Below are 15524 nucleotides of genomic sequence, written 5' to 3' on the forward strand. Positions count from 1 at the left end.
CTCTACAAAGTGTAAGTATTTGATTTTTCTTCTTCTTCTCCCTCTCTCTCTCACGAAATCATCATCATCATCATGGGTCTAGCTTTTTAGCTTTTGATCTTGATTACATCTTGTAGATTCAAACATGGATTTGAATCCTTCAAGAACATGGAAGATTCAAGCTTTCTAGCTTTGAATCTTCACCTACTTTATAGATCTAAATCTTTTAGCTTTAATCTTGTTATTTTGTTATAAAGATTAAAACTTGTGTTTGTAATCTTCATGTATCTTAAAGATCCAAGCTTTATGCTTCAAGATCTTCAAGAACACTAAAGATCCAAGCTTTTTAGCTTATGGTCTCATTACTTTCATTATTTTGTTAAAGATCTTAGCTTTTTAGCTTATGGTCTCATTACTTTCATTATTTTGTTAAAGATCTTAGCTTTATAGCTTATGGTCTCATTAATCTTGTAAAGGTTCAAGCTTTCTAGCTTTGTAATCTTATAACTTGTGTGAGAAGGATCCAAGCTCTCTAGCTTAGGGTTCCATCACTTTATATGATTTAGATTATGTTCATACTTGTTTAATTGATGTAAAGTTTGTAGCTTTCATTGTAAATGGAACTTGTAATTGTGTTAAGACTAAGGATATGATGTAACCTTGGTTCATCATCCATCTAAGACTCCTAAATGAGTTGTGTTCTTACTTGGTCTTAACATATTGTGTGTTGATAGTAGAATCTTGGTCAAGGTGATGCTAACCCATCAATGAGTTGTGCACTTGAAGCTACAAGCATCAAGGATGAGAACCGTGATGAGCATCAAGCACCAAGAACCCCACCGGAGCACTTGTTTACTGTTTTTCGGGATCTGATCAGATTCCTGGACTTCTTGAAAATTGATTTTCAGTTATTTCGTTTCGAGTAGATGATTTTTCATTTAGGCCCCGTCTTAATCCGATATACGGTTTAGGATTTATAGCCCTCCGAAAGTCACTACGCCGTTGTAACGTTGTGCTGAAATTTCTGACCTACTCGCACTTAAACCATAGCCACGGTCAAAAGAAAACGAGTTAAGTTCTGAAAATTGGTCAGCGGTTAGGGGACTCATATACAGAGCCATAGCCACTGACTACGCGTCTTTTCGATTTGTATAGAGGTCGTAACAGCTGTCCGAATTCAGCCTATTGTTTCGATCTCTATTCTTGTCAAACTTACTTAGCTTTTATGATGATGAATGATGATGATGATGACACTTAAACTTAATTTATTCACTTTTACACTTATTGGGACAACATACTGACCTAGTGACCTTTGACTTAGGTTGACGACCTTTCGGACCGACTTACTACCTGCATACGTTTCGTATCGACTTTTACTGCTTATTCACTGTGAGTTATAGCATCCCTTACTACTTTTTACTATTTTTGGGACTGAGAATACATGCGCTTTTTATGTTTTACTTACTTGACACGAGAACTTAAACTTTACATATGTGTGGGTTATATAACGGCATAAACATTCCCCTTAGCACGGTAACGTTTAATCATTGGTTTTTGAACCGGTGAACGCGAATATTAGATATGGATCCATAGGGTTTGACATCCCCACTCGGGCTAGTCGCGCTAGCATTTAACGGGTGTTTGATACTTCGAGGACATACGCACTCGCCAAGTGTACTTTTAGGGGGTATTATTATTACGTTAAGTTAGTTACCGGGTGCCCACGAATAAGCATATACTTTTCATACTGTTTTGAATACGATAACTCGTGGTCTACATTACTTTACTGTTTACAAACTATAGCTCACCAACATTCGTGTTGACTTTTAAGCGTGTATTTCTCAAGTGCTTAGACGATGTTGCTTCCGCTGTTAGACTTGCTATCTTGGTGTTTTAGACTTGCTGTTATGGACCTGCTGTGTTAGATTTCCGCTGCATTACTTAGAGATGTCTCAATCATGAAACTTTATCTTGCATTCGTAACTTATGTTATTTTCAAGTAATGACTTTGTAACGACTTTTGTGTCACGTTATCTTTTGTAATCGCTATCTTTTATGAATGCAAAACTGGTTTTCAAATAGCATGTAGTATTCGACCGTATAAAGATCATATTGACAAATCGTACACGATGCTTTTGTACGGGGCGTCACAGGAGGGTTTTTACTATCACGTGACTTGCACGAGATTGACACTAACGACCACTTTAACATATGTTGAGTCAGTATGTTGAGTCAGGGATTAAATTGGGACCAATTTTGGCATTTAAGAATGTATTCTGCAATTTTGTGAGCACATGGATGATTTGGGCAAATAACCATGAACAAGTGGACGATTTGGGTAATTTTGTCTTTATTTTTTCCTGCTAATATAACAAATATTATAAATAAAGTACGTTCATCGAATATTGAAGGGACTAGAACTGATAAAAGGAGAAAACCGGAAACACTCGAAACAAGTAAGCGTCACAAATCAATGCTTACTCCTATCAAACCTAACCACAACCAAAATCGCTAGAACATGACGAAACTAAAACAAAACCATAGAAACTAAACTATAGAAACCTAAAAATGACGAAACAAAAACTAAACAATCAACGAAATAGGCAAATCAACCTACACATCAACAAGTCGTTTAAACGTATCGGACAAATAACCATGAACACATTTGTCTTGTTTTTTTCGGCTAAAATAACAAATATTATAAATAAAGTACGTTCATCGAATATTGAAGAGACTAGAACTGACAAAAGGAGAAAACCAGAAAGAATCGAAACAATTAAGCGTCACAAATCAATGCTTACTCCTATCAAACCTAACCACAACCACAATCGCTAGAACATGACGAACCTAAAACAAAACAAAACAAAATCATAGAAACTAAACTATAAAAACCTAAAAATGACGAAACAAAAACTAAACAATCAACGAAATAGGCAAATCAACCTACACATCAACAAGTCGTTTAAACGTATTTGACAAATAACCATGAACACACGGATGATTTGGGTAATTTTGTCTTGTTTTTTTCAGGCTAAAATAACAAATATTATAAATAAAGTACGTTCATCGAATATTGAAGGGACTAGAACTGATAAAAGGAGAAAACCAGAAAGACTCGAAACAAGCAAGCGTCACAAATCAATGCTTACTCCTATCAAACCTAACCACAACCAAAATCGCTAGAACATGACGAAACTAAAACAAAACAAAACAAAATCATAGAAACTAAACTATAAAAACCTAAAAATGACGAAACAAAAACTAAACAATCAACGAAATAGGCAAATCAACCTACACATCAAGAAGTCGTGTTAAACGTATCATCGAGCATTTATAATGGCTTATCAAAAATACTGTTGAAAGTATTAATATTATTAGCCTTCTTTTGGAAGGTCTTCTCAATTTACATAATTAAATAATCGATCTTTTACTATAATATATAGTAGTCCAAACAAGAAACTGTAAAAGTAACAAAATGATCAAAAAAGATGCATCTCTTCCATTAGCAATTTAAGGAACAACCAAGAGATGGATACTGCTTGCACGATATCTATAACCGGATATCAGTTATAACGTAGATCAAAAATGTTAAAACGAAATTAGCATTATGCAACACAAAATCACAAGGCACACATTTTTGTTTTGTTTATAAACCAAAACCATCATCTAAAAAAACCAACCCTCCAAGCACTTGATCGTTCCGTTCTTGTAGTAATCATCTGTTTAACGAAAGCCATTGCCTCTAGCATAAGAACCACCACCAAAACGTCCTCCTCTTTGTGCATCACCTCGCCCTCGTCCACCTCCTCTTCCTCCTACTCAAAAGTAACCAACAATATGTCAACAATTCCACAAAATTTAAGATCAAAAGTGTAGATAATTCAGAAAAAATAATACTCTCTCCATCCCAATTTAATACTCCAGAGACTCAAAAAATTATAAGTACAATTTAAGAAATGTCATTATCAAGCTTTACTTTTTGTTTACTTTACATTTTCACCCCTATTCTTTTACCTGCATTTTTGTTTTACATGTATAAAGTAAGGGTATAAAAGAACTTTAACTATATTATTTGTTTTATATGATTATGTTAGTATATAATGTTTCAGATGATATTAACAAAAAAGAAAATCGAGTAAGAACAAAGATAGGCACATACTTCCACCTCGAGTGCCACCACTATTGTTTGCTCTCCTCCCTTCAATGTATACTTGCCTTCCAGCTAATTGAATCGGAGATGCCTATAACACACAAATAAATAAAAAATTAAAAAAAAAAATAACACATGTAGAGTGATTATATACATTGCACGTGATTATATAATGTAGAGTGAGCACAAACCTCGATTGCTTTCTGAACACCCTCCAAGTCTTCAAACTCGACGAATGCAAAGCAAACACTGACATCCTGTTACAATCCAACATTACATTTTTGATTTCACAAAACAAAAAAAACAAAAAAACAAAAACAAAAAAAAAAGTATAGCGCTAAAAGAAAAGAGAACAACCTTGCGGTTCTTCAAGAATACACCGTCCTGTTTGATATTACCAAAATTCTTGAACTCTTCAAAGATTTCAATACTAGTAACAGTAGTTGGCAGGTTCCTCACATAAACTGACTTTGAATCAACTGAAAAAACAAAATGAGTTAAATTAATATAATGTTCTTACATAGTTAGTGCGTTATAATATAATCATTTAACTTATGAAACACACAAAACCCCAAAAGTACATAATGATAGATGATTTCATTCACCTTCTTCACTAGCAAACGATTCGTGTGGCACCTGAGTTGTCGACTCGGGGACATAAGGGACAGGTGGCGGCTGAGCAACGGGTTCGGGAGTATGATGCCATTCGGTGGCGGCAGGTGTGGCGGTCTTAGTAACAGGTGGCTGAGCTGGAGCTGATGAAGAAGACTTGCCTTTCAATTGCAACTTTGTGAATTCAACAACCATAGGAGAATAAGAATATATTAGTACCAAGTGAAGAACATATAAAGCAAAAGAAATAAGTTTTACTAGAAGCAAGTATAAAAATGTAAGTTTGCAATCCAGCAAGGAATAACATACCACATAATAGATAAAAATGAGGCAACAATTATTTTGCCCCATTGAAATATTTGTTATATGTTAAATGATGATGTTTACAGATAATATTACTTGTAGTATAGTTTGTGCAACTTCAATTACTAGACTTCAAAACTCTGTTACTGAAACTATCCAAATTAGCAAGAACAATTCAATCCCGTTGAGAATATTAGAAATTAAGTGTACTTATATAGTATCAGATGCGTTTCAAAAATTAAAACACAAAAACACTTATATAGTATCAGATTTTGTTCTATTATTAAGTACCAAATCGATCACACCAACTTATAAAACCATGCACACAAGTCACACCAACTTATATTGATTTACAAAATGGACACATTAAAATAAACGATTTTTAGCCATTTACTTATCTCTAAAAGGTTGGTCAAACCATAAAAGCAACAAAGAACTTAGTAGAAAACACATTGAACAAGTAAAAAATTTTGTTCAGAGAGTACTTCTAAATTCTAATGCATATAACCTCCTATATCATTTAATTAAACCATTAGATTGTTATTTGAAAAAATTATGATTACAATTTTTTTTTTTTTTATCATGAATGACTATTTATAAAAAAATGAACTAGTGTCTTCAGTCAACCCAACTTGATCTATTATGTTTTGACCCGTACCAAAAAAAAAAAAAAAAAACAGTTTAGGCCCATTTCACCACCTCTGGACTTGACAAAAATATTAGTAAATCTTAAAATAATACGTACGATAGAAGCATATGTGAATTTCACAGGCTCTGCAATAGGCTCATCCACAGCAGGAACTGGTTGTTCTTGAACATATTCTCTTGTGTTCTGATGATAAACAGGCTCTTGAACATATTCATCAACTGTGTTTTTATAAATAGGTTCTTGAACATATTCATTTGTGTTTTGATGTTCTTCTAATGGTGGTTCTTCCTCGTATTCTTCACTCTCGTCATAATCTTCTTGCTGCTGCATTTGTTGAGTTTCTTGTGAAGTATTGTAGTATTCAACTTCATCGTTTCCATCTAAGTGTAACGAATTAACATTTTCCCTTGTTTCAACCTCTAATGCATCTTCACCAACTGCAAATAACATTTATAAGACCAACCCACATTTTACTAAGTATTATGTGGTTCACCACAAAATAGTAGAGATATCAAATTAGACTCATTTACTAATATATGAGTTAAAATGGTTAATTTTTAATCTCTAACTGGATCAAATATAAGCATTATAAGTCTCCCAAATATTTTTAGATAATATAACTATTTTACTTACACTTCTAATGCACTTGTACATTTAATTAATACCATTAATCACTTAATATTAACTAATTTCTACGGAGTATTAGATATCTTTCCCTCGTTAACCATCCCTTTTAAATCCACTTTGATAAATTCAAGGTGAGATATAAATAAAAACTATCAGTCAATATCAACTGATACACGGAAACGTCTAGCCATTTACTGATATAGAAAGCATTTCTAGCATTTAGTTAATTATCCTAATAATAAAATTTGCTTTGTCAAACATGGAATTTGGCATTTTACCCTAGGAATTTGCACACTATAAAGATACTACAACTTAGTTCAAACATGGACCTTCAAAAAGCTGTTAACTTGTACAATAAAAAACCTTAACACTTATGATATTCCTATTCCTATGTAATTTAACATAGATACATAAAATGAATTCATGCAATGTTATACTGAAAATTAACAAATAAGTCATACCTACTAACTCGGAAGGAGTAGAACTAATTGGTTGAGAGTCAACTTTGGTCTCAGGGCCCACAGGTTGTGGGTGATGATGCGTAACCTCTTCACTAACAAAGTGAAAAATGTCATTCATGACAAAGTAGCCCTTTTCTTGAGGAGCAAGAAAAAACGTCTGAAGAAACTTTCTTCGACCACTAAAAAGCTTGGATCTCACAACACCAGAAACCACTACAACGATGCCTTGGCTCCATGATTCAAGAGAATTTATTGTCTTGATTTCAATCCCACTAAGTTGTAGTGTTTGGATAAGCGTGTGTATTTGCTAAAAAAAAAAAAAAAAAGATATACAATATTTCAAATATAAGTATCTTGAGCTCACAAACAAACCAGCATATAAAAATCTAAAACCAAATTTAAAAGTGAAACCTTTTTGTTATACCTACGTGCAATAGTAAAACAAAGAAACATGAGTGTGATTTGTTAAGCGTATATAACAATGTAATAGACATTAAAATTTAACTTGAAAGAAGCATCATGAAGCAAAATAAAAAATAAAAAGGGTCACACAGAAAAGTGCAAAATCATTAATTAAAATTTAACTGAATCAGCTAGATTCAATTTTACACGAATTCTAAATTAGCATATATCATTGAAGCTACAAATTAAAAGATAATGAGCTAGAAATCAACTCACAAATATAGCAGATGCAGTTTCAGTAGATTCACCATCTACTCTAACCATACTACTTGAATCAGCATAAAACTGATGAACAAATTCAGGTTGTTGTTGAAGCACCTGATAATATTGCTGAACAAAGTACGAACCAACCTACACATAATCAAAAATAAACAAAAATCAAATTTTTATTACTATCAATACTTTAAAAAATTAATTTACAAATATATTTAACTTATTAACGAAAAAAATACCTGCGATGCAGTAACGGATGACGAGTACGAATTCGCCATAATTTTATAATTAATTAATCGGATTTAAAGAGGTGATGCTGTTATTAAACCCTAAAACACATAAAAGTAAGTCAGGATTTGAGCGTGAGCATATAGAAGTGTGTTTTGTTCGTGTAATTGATTAAATTAGGGTTTGGGGAGAGTGTAAATTAGATTTGGGGATTTAGGAGTGTACGGATGATTGTGGAGGTTTTAGAGAGGGAAAGGGAGAGAAAAGAAGACGAGATCTGTGCTGAAAAAGTAGTGATTTTTAGGATTTAATATTGGCCGTTGGATTGGGGAGTGAGTCATCTATGATGGATGGTTGGGATTGAATTTAAGGTTATGGTGAACTTATTTCTGATTCTAATTTTTGTTCTTATAAAAAACTTTGTAATTTGTAAATACAATTTTTAATAAACTTTTGTGTAAATAAGATTTGTATTGTATTTGTATTTTTGACTAAGGGGAGTTCCAAGGGTGCTGTGATAGCCACTGCCTTCGAGAGCGCCGATGGCACCACCTAGCGCTGGCCCCGCCCTGCTTTTCGCCATGGACTTGGGCCCTGGTTGATTTCTTTCTCCCGCAGGTTAGCACGGAAGGAATCGGAAGAAATAGGGTAAATTGACTAGTACATTTGGTTCAAATATTTGTACCGTGCAATAATAAATTAATATAGTGGTTTACAATTTTTATAATGAAGTATGTCATGATTAGTAGTGTTTAGTCTTAGGTTAATCCTTGTGTAGCCTTCGTTAGGGGTGTTCAAAATATCCGTATCTGAATCCGCAATCCGAATAATCCGAAAATCCGATCCGAAAATATCCGAAAAATCGGATATCCGGATTTTCGGATATCCGAAAATCGGATACCCGGATTTTCGGATTCGGATATCGGATGTCATTTTCGAAAAAAATCGGATATTCGGATATCCGAATATCCGAAATTAAATAAACTCATTTTCAATATATTTAAATTTATACTATATTTTATATTATTATTTTATAAATTGGGTATAAGTGTAGAAGTATATGAGGGAAACATAGCTTTAAAGTTACTGTAAAACAAAAACCCTTAGATCTAGAAAGGTAATATGCGCCTCTTTTCATCTAATCGCCAATCTTCATCCTCCATCACTACATTTTATTTGTTAGTTTTACTCAATTCTTAGTTATAAGCCTATAACCAATTAACCACTAGTTACTCCAATTCGATTCCAAAATTTCAGTGCAACATACAGAGGACTCAAATTAAGTATATCGAGTTCGATACATGTAATTAAATGTGCACTCATCGATTGAGATTTGAGATATACGAAGATAATTGAAGAGCATGTCTTACTTTACATATTTGTTTATCTCGAGTTTTTTTGTTCTTTAAAATTAACTTGGAACAATTTTGTATTTTATCATTTGAAATGCTTTTGCAAAATGGATAGTGAAAGAGCTTGAGCCTAGTTGGATATCCGGATATCGGATTCGGATATCGGATGGCCAAATTCACTATCCGAATTTTCGGATATCCGAATTTTCGGATATCCGGTATTGAACACCCCTAGCCTTCGTAAGGATGTGATGTCATAGTTGAGAGCACTCTAAGAACATTTTCATTCAAGACACCTTTCTAATATTAACGCACTGCCACATAAGGGTCATATCATAGTTTCCTCTTCATTCCTTCTCATCACAACTCCTCATAATTCACTCTCAACCATCACTCTTTCTCAACCACTATAAAGTAATTATGATTAATTTATAGTACAACTCTATAAGCATAATGTATAAATGTTTAAAACAATTACCTCCGTGATGGTTATGCTTCATTTTCACTAAATGGTTGGTAAAAAAAGATTGGCTAGACATTGGCAATCCACTACTAACAGTGCCAATATATTGGCAATAGATTGGCATTAACATTGACTAATCAGTGGGAGTCCTCTAATTATATTATACTACTACACTAAATCCCATGACTCTCTATTGTTCACCGGGGCAATTTTGTCCTTTTACTTCCTTTTTTATACTAATTACTCCGTGCTACCAAACCACTCTACCACCATCAGTCACTTGCCACCACCACCCAACTTCCTGCCACCGCCACCATCAAACTAATGACACTGCCACCGTCAATCTCTTGCAACCGACCAATAACGTCGACGAAAACCACCGACAACTAGCACCGTCACCCATATCTGAATAAAAAAATAATATAAACAAATAAAATCAAAAACAGATCTAAAAACCATATCAATAAACAAAAACATATCTAAACATGGGACTTCGGTGGTTCATGAAAGATAAGCTTAGATCTGAATATAGGGCGATTTAGTGGTTATAAAATACATACCTGAAAAGCTGAATAGACAACGTTTTAACCTCCGACAACGACGGTTGTTTGCTACCGTCGTGATTAACTCCGGCCAGCAGCGCCGTTGACTTACGGCTATTAACGCCGGTAAACTCCAGGCACCACCAACACCTCTTGCCATCACCACCGTCTTTCACCTGCACAAACTGTAACGACCCGGAAATTTCCGACCAAATTTAAACCTTATCTTCTATATGTCTCCGACACGATAAGCAAAAAAAAAAAAAAAAAAAAAAAAAAAAAAAAAAAACACTAATATTGAGTCTAGAAAAGTTTGAAATCTATATATCCTTTGACCATCTCCGGTGATTCACGAACAACTGTGTAAATAAATAAATATTCAATAAATGTTATCCTATAATAGTACATAATTAGTAAATAGTAATATTTCTATATTGAGTATAATTACAAATTTAATTATAATTGTTATACTAATAGTAAATTCATTATTATTAATTATTAGTATTACTAAAAATTTGTTATATTTAAATTATTATATTGTTATTAACAACATTATCATTAATATTTAACATTGTTAATTATTATCATCTCTTTTATTTTATTATTACTATCAAATGTATTTCTATTACTAATAATCTGTAATATTATTGATAAATATTATTATCAATATTATTATTATTTATTATTATTGAAATATAATATTTATTAACATTATTTGAAGTAATATCGATACTTAATACTTAATTATTTATAGGAAATTAAATATAGTTATAATTAACATAGGGAAATTTCTTATAAATAATTAAAACATCACGATCATGTCTTTTGATTTCTTTGTCCCTAAATCTGTACCAGAATTCGAAAACAAAACAGATATATCCAAAAATAAAATCAGTGACTCATCTACATCTGTTTCATTCTTTTATTTTATTAAAATTCCTGTTATTGATTTCTTATCTGTCGAGCTAAATTGCTAGAAGACAACCGGATTACCCACAATATAAACCGCTCAACGTTTCATCATTTTCACTATCTGTTATAAATGATAAACTCAAGAACAACCACAACTTGCTTCATATTACTGGGAACGATTCAACCATCAACCGTCACCACCTTAAACAACTAACACCCATCAACTAACCGTCACCCTATCACCAATCATTGTGAACAACCATCGCCACTCTCGGTCTTTAACACTTCCACCAGTCTTCTCAATCACTAACCGCCACCTCCTTTGCAACACCACGACTCAACTGTGAAAAACCACCATGATAACCGCCATCACCTTTTACTACTTCACCTTACACTATATATATATACATAATGATATGTATATACAAACGGGCACCACCTCAAACCACCATATACCACAAACAACACGTCCCTATCTCTCTCCCTCCCATAATTTTTGTTTCTGGTCGATTAGTACAGTAGCCCAAAACTACTTTTGCAGTTACTAGAATGCTGCTACGCTACTGCCATATTCTGTTTTTCTATTTTGTATAAACATCACCATGAACTATTACCAAGAAACTACCACAAGACAACCCTAAACCACCAAGAGCCACGATTTAAACATCATCTCTCTCATTAATTCTCTCTCCCTCTCTTCTTTGTAAACCCACGACTGCAATCTGTTTCCTACCATTCGAAACATCAATTATTGTTGCCGTATTGTTTCTATTTCCGCTTAAATCATCACCAAAGAAGCAACCTGCAACCTTCTTCTATTTTCCTGTTTTCGAAAAACATTAAATCTTCTTATGTTTCTGTTTGGATCGAACAAACTGAGAAACCTCTTGATATTCGCTGCTTGAATACCTGTAGATGATGAATCACTACGATGATAATGATGGTATGTTTATGATAACAACGATGATGGTATAAGATGATAATAGTGGGTGAGCTGTAAGGATAAATGATGATTAAGTGTAACGGATGTTGACACCTCGTTGATGCTATTCTGTATTCCTGTTATGATAACCGACACCTTTTAATTTTTTTTTTTTCTTCTTCTTTGCGGCTTTGTAAAATAAACGGGATATTAAAACCTAATTCATGTGGGCCGAGATAATAAATGTATTAGTTGGGCCGGAGTAAACTTAGGCCATTTAATTATGGGCCAAACCCAATGGTGTTAGTTCTTTTCCTGCTATTGCTGCGTACGGGTTTCTGTTAAATAAAACAAACGGGCGTTAAATAAGTTTAAAGGCGCTGAAAAACAGAAAGACACATTAGAGCAACTGGTTAAGGTCATGGTGGATGAACGAGAGGTCATGGGTTCGAGCCTGGACTTTGTCATTTCTTTTTAGAAAGCCTTTAAGGTAGTTTTATCTATTACTATTATTATCACTATTAAAAATTATTATTATTATCATTAATATTATTTTTATTATTTACATTAATTATTATCAAATATTATTAATAAGTATTATTATTATCATTATATTAATTAAAAATTTTCAATTTAACATTATTAGTAAAATTGTCATTTTTTTTATCATTACTTACATTTTTATTATAATAAGTATTGAATTCTTACAACAAAATATTATATACTTATATTACATATAGTAAATTAATGATTTTCGATAAGATACCAATTGCAAATAAATATAGATTAATATAACTGTATATATAAATGGAAGTTATTTTACAAAATAAATATAAATAACATATAAATGAAGATATAATATATAATTAACAAATGGAATTATGTGATTATACGTGTTAATATATATATACTTAATATAGGTTCGTGAGTCCGAGGCCAACCTTATACGTGTTCAATGATGTTATATGTATTTTTACTACAAAATACATTAGGTGAGTATATAGTCCCTTTTTAAACTTTAAATATTTTTGGGCTGAGAATACATGCGCTATTTTTATAAATGATTTACGTTATGGACACAAGTGACTAAAATTACGTTCTACATGGGTTTGAATCAAAAATCCCCTAGCTTGGTAACTTTAACTATTGGTTTATGAACTGGTAGGCGCGAATCCTAAAGATAGATCTATCGGGTTTTACACCCCCACCCAGAGGTTGTTCTAGTCACTACTAAACTAGAAGAACGGGTGTTTAGTACTTCGAGGTTAATGGAACGCACTTGATTCGGTGCACATATTATTATAACTCAGGGGTACACACTCTTGTTAAGGCTAGTTACCGGGTGCCCACTGCTTGGAATGCTTTTCATACACTTGCGAGTGTATTATGTTTATAAATATGAAATCTTGTGGTCCATTGTTATAACGCTGCTAGCTTCAAACCTATATATCTCACCAACTTTATGTTGACTTTTTAAAACATGTTTATTCTCAGGTATGATTTAAGTCTTCCGCTGTGCAATAGCTCATATTAAGGACCTTACTTGGAATCGATCATCGCGATGGAACCAACTGTTGAAGATTCCGTCCGGGAGGATTAGTTCGGGTTTCTACAGTTGGTATCAGAGCGTTGGTCTTAGCGAACCAGGCCTTGCATTAGTGTGTCAAACTGGTAGTTGTTAGGATACATTAGTGAGTCTGGACTTTGACCGTGTCTGCCTGTCAAAAGTTTTGCTTATCATTTCTAGTCGGAAATCATCTGCTTATCATCCTTAGGAAAATTGCCTGCCTATCATTCTCAAGTCTAGACACGCTCTACTGCATTTAGTGCATCGATAGTGTATAGACGAAATTCATATCTTAGCGTATCTGATAATTCCTATCTTGGCGTATCTGTAGATTTGCCTGATATATGCTGTAACATCCTTTGTAGCCTACGAAATCTTTAGTATTACATATAGATATTCTATATAGTTAGAATATCATTCGATATCCGGAAATCATTTCACATTGAAGATCCTTTCCATCCATTCAATTACCCCTTGGCGATGAACCTGAAGCATTTACCGACGAACCTATTCGAAACACCATTTTCTCGCTCATTCCTAGAGTATCTCGTCACGATGACATAATATCTCATATCACAAATCTTGTTCATCCGCTCGCTTCGACCGCCAATCATCCCGGTGTACTAGCAGAAGTTAACGAACTACACGCTTGTGTGACGACTTTGGAGAACCTGGTACGAAGGTTACAAACACCAGCGGCAGCACCGGCAGCATAACCAGTACCTCCAGTAACATCAACATCGCAATCTTCAGCACCAGCAACATAATCAGTACCACCATCATCAACACCGACAATACTCTTATCACCCCAACCACAACCACAACCACGTCGTAAATCTCAACGTCACAAATTATATCTCGAGTACAATCACCGTTCTACGTATCGTTCTATCTACCCTATTTTCGTTCGACATATGGTTCTACATCAATTACCTTCGTCTTACGTAACGTTCTACCTCATTTATTTTTGTCCGACATGACAACTATGTAATCTCTAATGTTTTAGAGATCATGTAATCAAGTATCAACGATAAATCAAATGATTTTAATATCTTATTGACTCATTAAATCCATAATTACATCTGAAGAAAATATATATGCAAGTATATCTTCATAAAGATCGTAATTCTTTCGTACAAACTATTAATGATGAAAATATTTTAACGGGTGGGTAGTACCCGAGGAATATTTAGAATTCACATTAACAAGTTACACTGTACATTCTTCCCAAACTGATTCAAGGGTCATTTACTATCCTACTTACAATCACCGATATACGTATCCGTTCATTTCAGAATAACCATTTCCATTCAAATTTCATATTTGGATTTTTACCTATCCGAATCCAACAAGTGGCATAAAGAAGAAACATTGGACAAATTAAAAATTGTTAGAAACACACGAATTAACTAATTAAAAATCTATTAAGGATTCCACGCTAACTGTTCCGGCTAACTGTTCCCAGCTAACTGATTAATATTTAATTTATCGCAATTTACATTCTCGCAATTTTATTTATCGTCATTTAAATTCTGTTATTTACTTTTACGCACTTTAAACGGGACACGTATGCAAGGTTTCGATTTATCATATCGACCCATCTATATATATATTTCGGAACAACCATAGACACTCTATATGTGAAGGTGGGAGTTGGCTATACAGGGTCGGAGTTGATTCCAAAATATATATATACTTTGAGTTGTGATCGACACCGAGACCGGTACACGGGTCACGATACGTATTAATTATGTATATTAAATTATATATGAATATATTGAACTGTTGAACTATTGGACTATTGGACAATCGCACTATTAGACTGCCAACTTTGGGACAATTAAAATGAATTAAAATGTTGATTATAACATATGAAATTAAACAATTCTTCAAGTTTGCCACTTGATTCTATCCTAAAACCTCATTTGTACATTGACAATTACAATTCGCGTTCAGATCTTTCACGATTCTTGAAAACACCTCGGTCGAGAAGTTGAACCAGCTGCACCTCGTCTATGGAAGAAAGATTCATGCATACAGTTATGCACCTGAAAAACTTTCGAAATCAAAGTTATTGTTAAA

At 33.4% G+C, this 15524-nt stretch overlaps 1 protein-coding gene across 1 annotated transcript; it reads right to left on the reverse strand.

The window, feature by feature from the left end:
• Nucleotides 1-3455: 3455 nt before the first annotated feature.
• On the reverse strand, nucleotides 3456-7927 carry LOC139876739 (nuclear transport factor 2-like). Its single transcript, XM_071864116.1, has 9 exons — nucleotides 7696-7927; nucleotides 7460-7594; nucleotides 6782-7088; nucleotides 5790-6130; nucleotides 4735-4915; nucleotides 4487-4608; nucleotides 4321-4386; nucleotides 4139-4220; nucleotides 3456-3794 (listed from the first exon to the last, which is right to left on the reverse strand). The coding sequence occupies exons 1-9, from the start codon at nucleotides 7732-7734 to the stop codon at nucleotides 3703-3705; spliced, it is 1365 nt and encodes a 454-aa protein (XP_071720217.1). The 5' UTR covers nucleotides 7735-7927; the 3' UTR covers nucleotides 3456-3702.
• Between the last annotated feature and the right edge of the window lie 7597 nt (nucleotides 7928-15524).

The sequence above is a fragment of the Rutidosis leptorrhynchoides genome, chromosome 11 (assembly GCF_046630445.1).
Source record: "Rutidosis leptorrhynchoides isolate AG116_Rl617_1_P2 chromosome 11, CSIRO_AGI_Rlap_v1, whole genome shotgun sequence".
Lineage (NCBI taxonomy): Eukaryota > Viridiplantae > Streptophyta > Magnoliopsida > Asterales > Asteraceae > Rutidosis > Rutidosis leptorrhynchoides.

Excerpts from the sequence above, each read along its gene's own strand:
- LOC139876739 (XM_071864116.1), bottom strand. The coding sequence starts at position 7,734 with ATGGCGAATTCGTACTCGTCATCCGTTACTGCATCGCAG. Across the intron at positions 4,387-4,486 it reads TATTCTTGAAGAACCGCAAG|GATGTCAGTGTTTGCTTTGC; the intron begins GTTGTTCTCTTT and ends GGATTGTAACAG. Across the intron at positions 3,795-4,138 it reads TGGTGGCACTCGAGGTGGAA|GAGGAAGAGGAGGTGGACGA; the intron begins GTATGTGCCTAT and ends ACTTTTGAGTAG.